Genomic DNA, 11,799 nt, shown 5'->3' with positions numbered 1-11,799 from the left:
TAGATATGGAAATCATAAATGCAACATTCATTGCTGACTTAAATGCATGGCCCTTTCCCTTCAAGATGAACCAGGTAAGTTGCCAATGCATTTACATAGGTTTGCATGGCATGGCATGGTATTTTAGTTTTGTTCTTACTCCCCGTATCAATACATTTGGTTACTCAATATTACCATGCTAGGTTCAGTTATACTAATTATAAGTAAACAGTGTGCTGGCACATGAGCAATACATCTTGTCAATAAGTTTTTTAAAGGTTTGGCTTAAATTCACTTTGTATACCTGCCTGCATTGTAGTCATTTTATATACTAGAGACACTTAAAATATTTTAAAACTCAGTTTTACAAGACAAATGTTTTCAGTTGGGATCACAAGCAGTTGTCTTTGACCATGTGCTAAGTCTGTTATAATTAGATTATGCTCATAAGTGACCATGGGATATAAACCTCTACAGAAAACCTCTACAAAAAATGTGACCCAATCTGTTGTTGTTTACGTGTACGTTGTGGGTATTGTCTGTAAATCCTGACTGGATCAGTAGTACTTATTTTGAATGTTTTCTCGTTTAAATATTTATCTTGCAGACTTTGGAAATCACTCTGTGACTCTGCTAACTAAACAGTTTGGGCCTGCAGTGCTACAGGAGAATGACGATAGTTTGCTGCCTGAGTGGATAAGATTTAAACACACCTTCTATATGCCAGGTATGTGTTAATCTTATCAAAACATTGTACAATATGACCAAGCAGTATTTGACTTTGTTTGCAAAATCTGGGGGCTCAATTTATATGAAAGTATTCATTGCTGATGAAGCTTATTGAGATTTTTTTTTATTTTATTTTATTTTATACAGATTCGAAACCGTGTCTTCAGTTACATGGGAAAAAATCAACTCTGCTTTGGTTGGGAAATGCCCCATTATCTTGGTATTGATCGATCTTGTACTATCAATACCTGCGAGTTCAGCAGAATTTGAAAGAGGAAAGAGGCTTTTCTGTAATGAAGATGGTGAAGACAGACTGGAGGAGTCGGTTGACAGACACCAGTCTGTCTGATCTCATGATGGTGCAGCTTGAGAGTCAGTGTATTGAAAGCTTTGATCCACGTGAATCTATAAATGTGTGACTCAAAAAGAAAAGACGACCTTGCTATAATAAAAGTAACAAGGAAAAGCCAAGTCCTACTATTGTCACAAATTGAACTTTTGTTCTCAATACCGAATATTTTTTCACCGAAATTTTCAGCTGTCAACTCTATAGCTTTCGGTATTGAGAACAAAAGTTCAATTTGTGACAATATGTATTACCAATACAGATGAACTTTCATGAAAGTCCTACTATTATTATTAATGATGAATTGGGGGAAGGGGAGGTGCTAGATCAGGCATTGGAATTAGTATCTCAGCGACCAACAATGATATATGATGATGCTCAGGATTCTGGTGCTGAAGATGATTTTTATTTTGATGAATCAGATGATGACACTTACAGAGTAAACCATTCACAGAAAGCATACACAATGTTTCATCAAATTTCTGTATCAGATGACTAGTATAATATGGTACGTACTACATGTACCAACAATTCTGCATGGTTTAACAACGAACAACACTGAAGTCAAGCACTTTCTCTATGTGCTACACTCTTTTATAACATTCATATCAAGTGTAAAAGTATACTGTTTCAATTGGTTTATTTACAAGCCAAGAATGTGGCCTTTCCAATGTGGCCAATTAGCAAATGAAACAGTATACTTCTATACTTGATATGGATGTTATACATGATTGTGATACAAACAGAAAATGCTTTTGGTGTCATGGGTTGTACAGTGAATTTCTTAACATAATTGACAAATAAAGTTCAATGCCTGTGTACTTTGTTGTATTTTTGCTTTGAGGAAAGTGTAAATAGTGATGGTTTCAGTTGATGAATTGGGTAATGTTGTATGCAGTCTATAGTGCTAATTTATATGTTCTACTTTCTTTTTGACGTCCATTGAAATAACAGCCAGCTGCATAGGAGTTTCCTAAATTGGCTGAAAGTATGTAATATGTCAACTCTGTCTGCCAAATATTAACTGAAATACTTCCAAGAGCAAGACACATGTTGTAAAACTTACAGTAATTGAAAAATAACCATAACTAATTTGTGATATTTCTCCATTTAAAATGTAATTTATTGACATCACTATTAATTCATGTAGTATATGTATGAAATCAATTTCCATTAAACACTCAGCCCCCATTCGCTAACACTAGTGACAGCACTTACAACACTAGAAGACAGGACCACCATTTTTTTTGCAGGACTACTATGTTAACAATTCAAATTTACTAGTCTTGTGGGATAGTGAGTTTTTTACTCCAGTGTTGAACCATGACTATGAAACAAGTATGCTCTCCAGTTAGTTCTCTCTTTAACCTCTATAGTTAGTTCTAACTGTATCGTGAAGAGTGTTGTTAAGGGACAGCATATATATGGTTTAATGTGTTTGAAGGCATGTTTGAAGGGTTAATAAAGGAAATTGCGTGATCAACAAGAAAGCTTTAATATCATTACGTATATATCAACATTGTGACAAAATTTGCAATTCGTGTTGCAGTACAATATCATTTTCTAAAAATGACATGGTGATATCAATTTTACTATCTGATCACAGAAACAATATTACATAGTATAATCAACACAAGGTCAATAATCACTCCATTCTGTGGAAACTAAGAATCTGTTCCTCACTACATCACTGGTAATTTTGAAGGAGTTTTAGGAATATAATGGAAGGTGATGTATTTTAACATTTCCAACAACTTGAGATTTAATGTTTAGTTTTTGTGTGCATAATTATGAAGTGGTTGCAAACGTTAACTCTCGGGACAAATTTTCAATGAAAAATACTGCCTTATCGGCAAATATATTGCACACAAGGTCACTTTACATCACTCATACCGTGAAAAGTCACCATTAATTATTATAACGTTAAAAGGTTCCGCCCAGACTGGCAGATCAGTGACAGACCTACAAATGCACAATCTCGTACACGTACCGTTACTTCAACGGTTCAATGAGTGTTGTTGCTTTATCACCAAGTGATCCGATATTCTAGGCTCATCACTCATATATTGATATGCTGGCTGAAGAATGGCTAAGACGGTAAGATATGATTATAAGTATTATTACATATCTAGTGAGATGATAAGCAAGATTGGACTTCTTATTCTCTTCTCAGCTTTTCTTTCAAAACGACAATTAGGTAATTTAAATATGGATTCTCATGACGTATTGCATAGGTCTTATTTATGAATGAACTGCAATGGCTGCCGACCTAGAAGTCTTACGTTGTCGATCGGCGAGTGATCGAAGTTTCTTGTTGCTTTGATCAGATGATTTTGATGGTATCTAATAATCAGCCAATTTAAACGATCTTAATAAAATATATTTTGAGTTTTGATGGAAAGGAAAATAGTTTTCTGTGTTTGTGTATTGTGTTCAGAGTGATAGTATTGAGATCGGAGTACGGGCATGACCACAGGCATTTGTTTCCCGAGTTATGGCTCAGAATATTTCTATCAGAATACAATAAAATGACGATAATATCATTAATATTGACGTATTAAACCAACACTATATGAAAGGGGTAAAATTACACTTGTTTCTGTGATCGCGCAGTTTCACTCAATGCGAAGGAAGACACGGCTCCTTTGTGAGCAGCCATTTCAAAATGTCTAGAACTGGTGACTGTGAGATTTGTAAAGACTTGCGTGTCCACAAAAAAGGTGGAAGACCACAAGTCAACCAACCAATATAAAGTTAATGCCACACCAACTAGACTAGTACTACCACCATCCACATCAGTATCTACCAGTGCATCATCATCATCAATCAAAGAAACCCCAACTCCATCACCTCTGATTGAAGACCTCATCAATAGAATTGATTCTAAAAAGACAGACAGTTTTCTTCCCCCAGCTTGTACTGAGATGAACCTCCACCCAGACAATTTTTTTGATAACATTTCTTTTGAATTTGTATGCCCTATTTGCAAAGAAGTTTTAGATGGGCCTATCCAGATTGTTTGTGGCCACATATTTTGTGGAGAGTGTCTTCGTGAATGGGTACTGGCAGCAACAACAGCTGTGACATGCCCTATTTGTAGATATGTTATAAATTCCTTGACATGCATTATTAAAGTTGCCATCCCATTTGTAATGTGTTTGGAAGAGAAGGTGATGACGTGCACCCTATGCCAAGATAATGTCACCTTTGGTCAACTGAAAAATCATCAACATACTTCCACGTCACAAATAACGAAACCTACAGCAGTTAATGAGAATGAGAAGGCAATGAATATTCTCCTAAGGTCAGAGGTCACACTTCCTGGCTTACCTGGCTTTGAAGAGCTCGCAACAAAGTGTCTGCGTGAAAAAATGGAGGGCACACCTCTACGTTTCAAGACTGGTGGTCCTGTAAGTATTTTAAATTTTTGACTTTCATACTTAAACACAATAGTTATGTGTAATAATTATAAATGTCTATAGATGATATGCATATGACGTCATCCGTCACGGGAACGAGGCTAATTCACGACGGCCGCCATATTGAGTGGCAAAAGCGAGTGGCATGCACTGTAAGCAAATGCGTGTCTTCTGCTTCCACTAGCGCCTAATTTGAAATTTCAGTACCATGGGAAAGAGTTGCTGTGCCTTTGGATGTACAAACCGTCATAAAAAAAGGATGTGATTTTTCCTTTTACCGAATTCCAAAGGATTTAGATCGACGGCGACAGTGGCTTTCGGCAATAAATCGGAAGAATCTAGAACCAAAACATGCATGGCTGTGTAGCAAGCATTTCATTACCGGTAAGTAGAAAAATAAAGTTGTCTTTGAAACGCCTCCCCCAAATATTTTTAAGTTTCAAGATGATTGATTATCCAAGTACCACACCTGATATTTTCGAAGTTCAAATTCATGCATTATTTCTTTTTGCTATTGACAGAAATGCTACGATTATGAAAATGTAGTCCTGCTTGTACGGGTCGACATGATGATATGACCCTCACCACCGCGTTGTCCGAATTCCGAAGGTACAACTCACTCCGTATGCAAGCAGGACTAATGAAAATATGGCGCGTTCGCTCAGTGAACTAGTACAAAATAGCTAGTACGAGTGTAGTCCTACTTCCTTCTGGTGTTGAGGGTCCTGTCAGTAATGAAGACCCGTGCACCGTCTGCAAGCAGGACTAGTACGAGTGTTGACAGCGCGTTGTACACCATTGCCTGTGAACAGAACTTCGCATTGTAACAGTTGTGGGCGATGAAAAATGCCTTCGATGGTGCCGAAAAAAGTCTACTTCTTATCACTGTCAAACTTGATACAAAAACAACACACGGTCCCTCTTATGTAGGTTCAAGCGACTCTTATCAGTTTGTTTATTTCTGTAAAAGTTAGCCGTGATGCAAGTTTTTGCTTCAGACACGATTGTTTCTTTTCGACATGCAAGTATAGGGGATTTGTATAGCTCATTGGTTTTGAGTATCAGTAGTAGTGGTTCTTGAAAGAAAGAAAAATGAAGAACATTTTTCATAGAAATATAAATGGTTAATGATATTTTATACAAATTATAGGAACTAGACTAAGAAATGAAGTATCACACATATGGGTGATATTTCCATGACTAGACCTTGAATATACTCGACAATTATTACTATTGTACATCTGACATTTTATAAATGAAATTCTTTTTAATTATCCTCAGGAAAATGACTACAGCTAATAACCCTTGTTTTGCAGTATCACTTTTTGTATAATTATTCCCATGTATGAATATTGCTGTAACCTAGATATTTTGTCGTACATTCAAGGTGCCAAGAATGACGACCCCAATCATCCAGACTATGTACCATCAGTGTTTTCGTTCATCACACAACAAAGAAAAAGAAAGGCGGAAACTGATCTTCAGAGGTTTGAACGGAGAAGCAGTAAATTTAAAGCTTGTATGGTGCCTGATGAGGAATCCAATGAAACTGAGCAGGAAACCAAATTTGGAAAACAGGAAGAGATGTTAACCAAGGACCTGACTCAAGAGAATAATGATGCGAGTATAAAACTGAGATCAGAAGTTGCAGAGCTAAAGGAAATGAATAGTCGGCTGATTATTGAAAACAAACAGTTAAGAGATGACAATCAGAATTTGAAAATTGAAAGGGACAGGTTGAAAGAAAAACTAGATAGCATATCTTTTTCTGAAGAAACTTTTAGTTTGAATGAAAAGAAATGTAGTTTTTATACAGGATTACCTAACTTTGTTATAGTTAAAATGTTTTTTAATTTAGTTGCTTCACACATTAAGACATATTCACAAAACAAATTGACACAATTCCAGGAGTTTTTATCTGTTCTTATGAAACTTAGGTTAAATTTACTTGATGAAGATTTATCATATCGATTTGGAGTTGACCAGTCCACAATCAGCAGAATTTTTAACAGGTGGGTCCCAGTAATGTCCTCAAGGTTGTCATCATTTATTATATGGCCTGACAGAGAAGTTTTACGATCAACCATGCCATTATGTTTTAGAGATCACTTCAAAAATTGTGTTGTTATTTTAGATTGTTTCGAAGTTTTTAGTGAAAGACCAACAGATCTAGTAGCCAGGGCGCAGACATGGTCCAATTATAAACATCATAACACTGCAAAATTTTTAATTGGAATATCACCACAAGGTACAATAATATATATATCCAAAGCATGGGGAGGGAGGGTCTCAGATGTTTACTTGACCGAAAGTTGTGGAATCCTGAAAAAATTGTTACCCGGGGATGAAGTTCTAGCAGATAGAGGGTTTACTATTGAAGCTTCTGTTAGTGCTTATAGGGCAGTATTAAAAATTCCTGCATTTACCAAAGGGAAACTGCAACTTGAAAGGAAGGATATTGATTGGTCCAGGGAATTAGCTCATGTGAGAATCCATGTTGAAAGAGTGATTGGCCTTCTAAGAAATAAATATAGAATATTACAAGGAACCCTCCCCATTAAAATGATCATGAATAAAATGTGTGGTGGTAATACTGTAGTGGATGATATAGCCATAGTTTGTTCAGCTTTGTGCAATCTTTGTGAATCTGTTGTTCCCCTAGATACTTAAAAAAAAAACACAGCTGAATCACAATCTGCTTCCAGGATGTGTGCATTCTGTAAATCACCTCACTAGAGACACCCAGGTTCACTCTAGTATTTATATTAGCTCTCACAAACACTGAAAAAAGTTGTATCCATATAGCCTTTACACTGTATACATGGCATGCTATACATGAAACGACAATGTCTTATCCACAATTGATTTAATAGTATTCTAGAACATAGTGCTAAGGCCTTGGTATATGAATGTGTATTGTTCTTGTTAACAAAACAAAAAGAAAGGAACCATGTCAGTGTCTTAGGTCAAACAAAATAATTGTTTGGTTCGGGTTACATATTTGAGCAAAAAAAATGCTAAAATCGCAACAAATTTGAAGTCTAGGAAGTAATGATGGATGTGGAAACCTACATCATCTAATAAACAAACACAACATAAAATTCTTCCAATCTGTAATGACCATATGTGATGAGAAGAAATCAATGACATGGGTACAATATGGAAAACAACAGAAAACATAACTACCTGAACTAGAGACTAGGAAATGAAAAAAAAAATTGCCCTATCCCACCTATTCTCAAATTGAATGTAATCAGAAGTTCAGAACCACACAATTTTTTTTTATTACGCCTAACTCAAAGTCAATAGTAAGAGTTTATCTTATCAGTAGTTAGAATTGAGAAGATTGCAAAGAATTATTCTTCTGTGCTTGGTGAGACAATTGCTATTAAAACCTACATTTTGTAACTTGTAATCTGAGGTCAGTGTACTGTAGAGTGCATTTTAACAATGTATGAAGTTTCAAACTGTGATTTTGATTTGGTCCCTTGTATTTATTGTTTGTTTACAAATAATTTCCTGTACATGCAATAACAAACAGCTGTCAAATGAATTGTAAAGACAATGTTGAATAGTGTCAGTAATTTATTGTAAGTTTATATTTTACCTCGAATTACATTCATTATAGATATAAATGTGTAATAGTATTACTGTTGTACTTCTTATAGCTTTACTACACAAATTATACAGAACTGATATTGATTTTTTTATGTCCTAATGAAATATTTACAACAACAGGGAGAGATTTAATGAAATGTACTAATTCATTTTGAACTGTTTCAGAATTAAAAAAATTATATTCTTTGTATTACTTGTTTCTCCATTTCTTCTCTTAATTATTGTCCTGTGCAGGTACACACTACTGTTCAATGAGGCAAGTTCAAATATTAAACTTATGGATTTTAAAAATATAAAGGGGTCACCTGACTAGCCTCCTGTAATTTCAAATAATACACAAGTATATAAGTGCAGTAAATATATTTTATTTACATGAATGCTACTAATTACAGACCTTTCTACTGGTGTTACCCATTGTCTTACCTAGGACCTAGTCATCATCAACAGTGGTGTGTTACTGTGCAGGACAGTCTATTTTTTTCCTGTCCTTTTCTTTGAACAACTTGGACAAAGCCACTTCCCCTTCTTAGCATGCTTAATTTTCAAACAATCCAAGTGATAGTATTTCACTTCACAATCTTTGCTACTGCAAACAATCATGTCCCTCCCAAAACTCTCACCACGGCAATAACAAACAGACGTATCTGAATGTATATCACATGACAACTGACTTTCTGGCTGGTTCTCTGTGCTCCCCAGTTGTAGATATTTTCTAGAGTACCACTTGGCTAGTATTTCAGGGAGAATGCAATGCCTGAAGAATTTATCAGCTTTCTTTATCATCTGCTCCATGAAGATTTCATCAAAATATACTTGCTGAATTACTTCACCCTCAGGTGACCAAATAACAAAATAGCTGGATGAAATGCCAACTAAAAACATTTGTAACTGAACTTGATAAAAATATTGATGAGTTCGCTTTAAAACATACTTTCCATCAAAGTTCTGCATACAAAATGATGCATCTAATTCTGTTTGCATTTGTGGAGTCCTATGTTTACATTTGAGGGGACACTTTACTTCAACTGTAAAAATCCCATGACACTCACATCTAATTAAAGCATCAGGGGAACCTGCAAGAAAGGGATACTTGGTGCTTCTGTACAGTCCACACTGTAAAATTTGAACTCCTACATGCCCTTCATTTATCATACGTATTTTCAATCTTTCAATGGCATCTTTTTCATGCACACAACCATAACATGTAGCTTCTGTTGAAAATTTGTGTTTAAGAGGGTGACATATGCTGAGAATTAGACTCTGGGAGGGCATACTTGGATCTGTACTACATACTGATTTAAATCTACTTGCAGTAATCAAGCCTGCACGTTGTCTAAACCAAATATTGGAAGTGGCCTTTTTGCGTGTATCAATTTCTATGTCCTCAGCCTCAGATTTTGATAAGGTCATGTTTTCATAAACATTGTCACACTTTAGCAACAGTTCATTGTACGCGAGGTCATGGAAGGACGGGTTGTAGAGTTCAGTGAGCGGCTTGACCAGCTTTGTTGACGTGGGTACAAATTGCTTGTATGTGTCAGGATGTACACGTAACACGGCACTTTTTACACCTGTTTGCTCGAGTTTAACCACGAAGTCTTTTAATTCGCCCTGTGTTAACGATGTTTGGTCTGGCGAAGTTTATGTTCGAGATTTCTTCAAATGTAACCTTTTTCAGAGTCGGTGGTAGCCATGAACAGACTTTTGAGGTGCATGCTGACATGTCAGTTCTTCTTTTGAATTGAGTCACTGCATCGATGTATCTGTATGGTTGGGCTTGGTGAAGCCTGTTCTCATGTAGGAGCGATCCTATTCTACATCGATGCAGTGACTCAATTCAAAAGAAGAACTGACATGTCAGCATGCACCTCAAAAGTCTGTTCATGGCTACCACCGACTCTGAAAAAGGTTACATTTGAAGAAATCTCGAACATAAACTTCGCCAGACCAAACAAGAAATACAAACTGCTTTGCAACGCCAGTGCCACGGAACGTGTGATTACCGGTAGTGACAAATCTACAGGAAAGCCCCGACTAGAAAGTCTGCACCATCGTTAACACAGGGCGAATTAAAAGACTTCGTGGTTAAACTCGAGCAAACAGGTGTAAAAAGTGCCGTGTTACGTGTACATCCTGACACATACAAGCAATTTGTACCCACGTCAACAAAGCTGGTCAAGCCGCTCACTGAACTCTACAACCCGTCCTTCCATGACCTCGCGTACAATGAACTGTTGCTAAAGTGTGACAATGTTTATGAAAACATGACCTTATCAAAATCTGAGGCTGAGGACATAGAAATTGATACACGCAAAAAGGCCACTTCCAATATTTGGTTTAGACAACGTGCAGGCTTGATTACTGCAAGTAGATTTAAATCAGTATGTAGTACAGATCCAAGTATGCCCTCCCAGAGTCTAATTCTCAGCATATGTCACCCTCTTAAACACAAATTTTCAACAGAAGCTACATGTTATGGTTGTGTGCATGAAAAAGATGCCATTGAAAGATTGAAAATACGTATGATAAATGAAGGGCATGTAGGAGTTCAAATTTTACAGTGTGGACTGTACAGAAGCACCAAGTATCCCTTTCTTGCAGGTTCCCCTGATGCTTTAATTAGATGTGAGTGTCATGGGATTTTTACAGTTGAAGTAAAGTGTCCCCTCAAATGTAAACATAGGACTCCACAAATGCAAACAGAATTAGATGCATCATTTTGTATGCAGAACTTTGATGGAAAGTATGTTTTAAAGCGAACTCATCAATATTTTTATCAAGTTCAGTTACAAATGTTTTTAGTTGGCATTTCATCCAGCTATTTTGTTATTTGGTCACCTGAGGGTGAAGTAATTCAGCAAGTATATTTTGATGAAATCTTCATGGAGCAGATGATAAAGAAAGCTGATAAATTCTTCAGGCATTGCATTCTCCCTGAAATACTAGCCAAGTGGTACTCTAGAAAATATCTACAACTGGGGAGCACAGAGAACCAGCCAGAAAGTCAGTTGTCATGTGATATACATTCAGATACGTCTGTTTGTTATTGCCGTGGTGAGAGTTTTGGGAGGGACATGATTGTTTGCAGTAGCAAAGATTGTGAAGTGAAATACTATCACTTGGATTGTTTGAAAATTAAGCATGCTAAGAAGGGGAAGTGGCTTTGTCCAAGTTGTTCAAAGAAAAGGACAGGAAAAAAATAGACTGTCCTGCACAGTAACACACCACTGTTGATGATGACTAGGTCCTAGGTAAGACAATGGGTAACACCAGTAGAAAGGTCTGTAATTAGTAGCATTCATGTAAATAAAATATATTTACTGCACTTATATACTTGTGTATTATTTGAAATTACAGGAGGCTAGTCAGGTGACCCCTTTATATTTTTAAAATCCATAAGTTTAATATTTGAACTTGCCTCATTGAACAGTAGTGTGTACCTGCACAGGACAATAATTAAGAGAAGAAATGGAGAAACAAGTAATACAAAGAATATAATTTTTTTAATTCTGAAACAGTTCAAAATGAATTAGTACATTTCATTAAATCTCTCCCTGTTGTTGTAAATATTTCATTAGGACATAAAAAAAATCAATATCAGTTCTGTATAATTTGTGTAGTAAAGCTATAAGAAGTACAACAGTAATACTATTACACATTTATATCTATAATGAATGTAATTCGAGGTAAAATATAAACTTACAATAA

The 11,799-nt window shown here is 36.0% G+C and overlaps 1 protein-coding gene across 2 annotated transcripts; it reads left to right on the top strand.

Annotated features, from left to right (window-relative positions):
• Positions 1-4,596: 4,596 nt before the first annotated feature.
• On the top strand, positions 4,597-8,208 carry LOC144438930 (uncharacterized). Of its 2 annotated transcripts, none has more exons than XM_078128159.1 (2): positions 4,597-4,857; positions 5,869-8,208. In XM_078128159.1, exons 1-2 carry the CDS (start codon positions 4,825-4,827, stop codon positions 7,141-7,143), a joined length of 1,308 nt encoding a protein of 435 aa, XP_077984285.1. In that variant the 5' UTR covers positions 4,597-4,824; the 3' UTR covers positions 7,144-8,208. The 2 variants fall into 2 exon arrangements, with proteins under 2 accessions (XP_077984285.1, XP_077984293.1); XM_078128167.1 differs by having other exon boundaries at positions 5,861-8,208.
• The last annotated feature ends 3,591 nt before the right edge of the window (positions 8,209-11,799 follow it).

The sequence above is a fragment of the Glandiceps talaboti genome, chromosome 1 (genome assembly GCF_964340395.1).
Source record: "Glandiceps talaboti chromosome 1, keGlaTala1.1, whole genome shotgun sequence".
In the NCBI taxonomy this organism is placed as follows: Eukaryota; Metazoa; Hemichordata; class Enteropneusta; family Spengelidae; genus Glandiceps; species Glandiceps talaboti.
The sequence above is the reverse complement of the archived record's forward strand: the minus strand, read 5'-3'. Positions and strand labels throughout refer to the sequence as shown.

Excerpts from the sequence above, each read along its gene's own strand:
- LOC144438930 (XM_078128159.1), top strand. The coding sequence starts at position 4,825 with ATGCATGGCTGTGTAGCAAGCATTTCATTACCG. Across the intron at positions 4,858-5,868 it reads TAGCAAGCATTTCATTACCG|AATGACGACCCCAATCATCC; the intron begins GTAAGTAGAAAA and ends CAAGGTGCCAAG.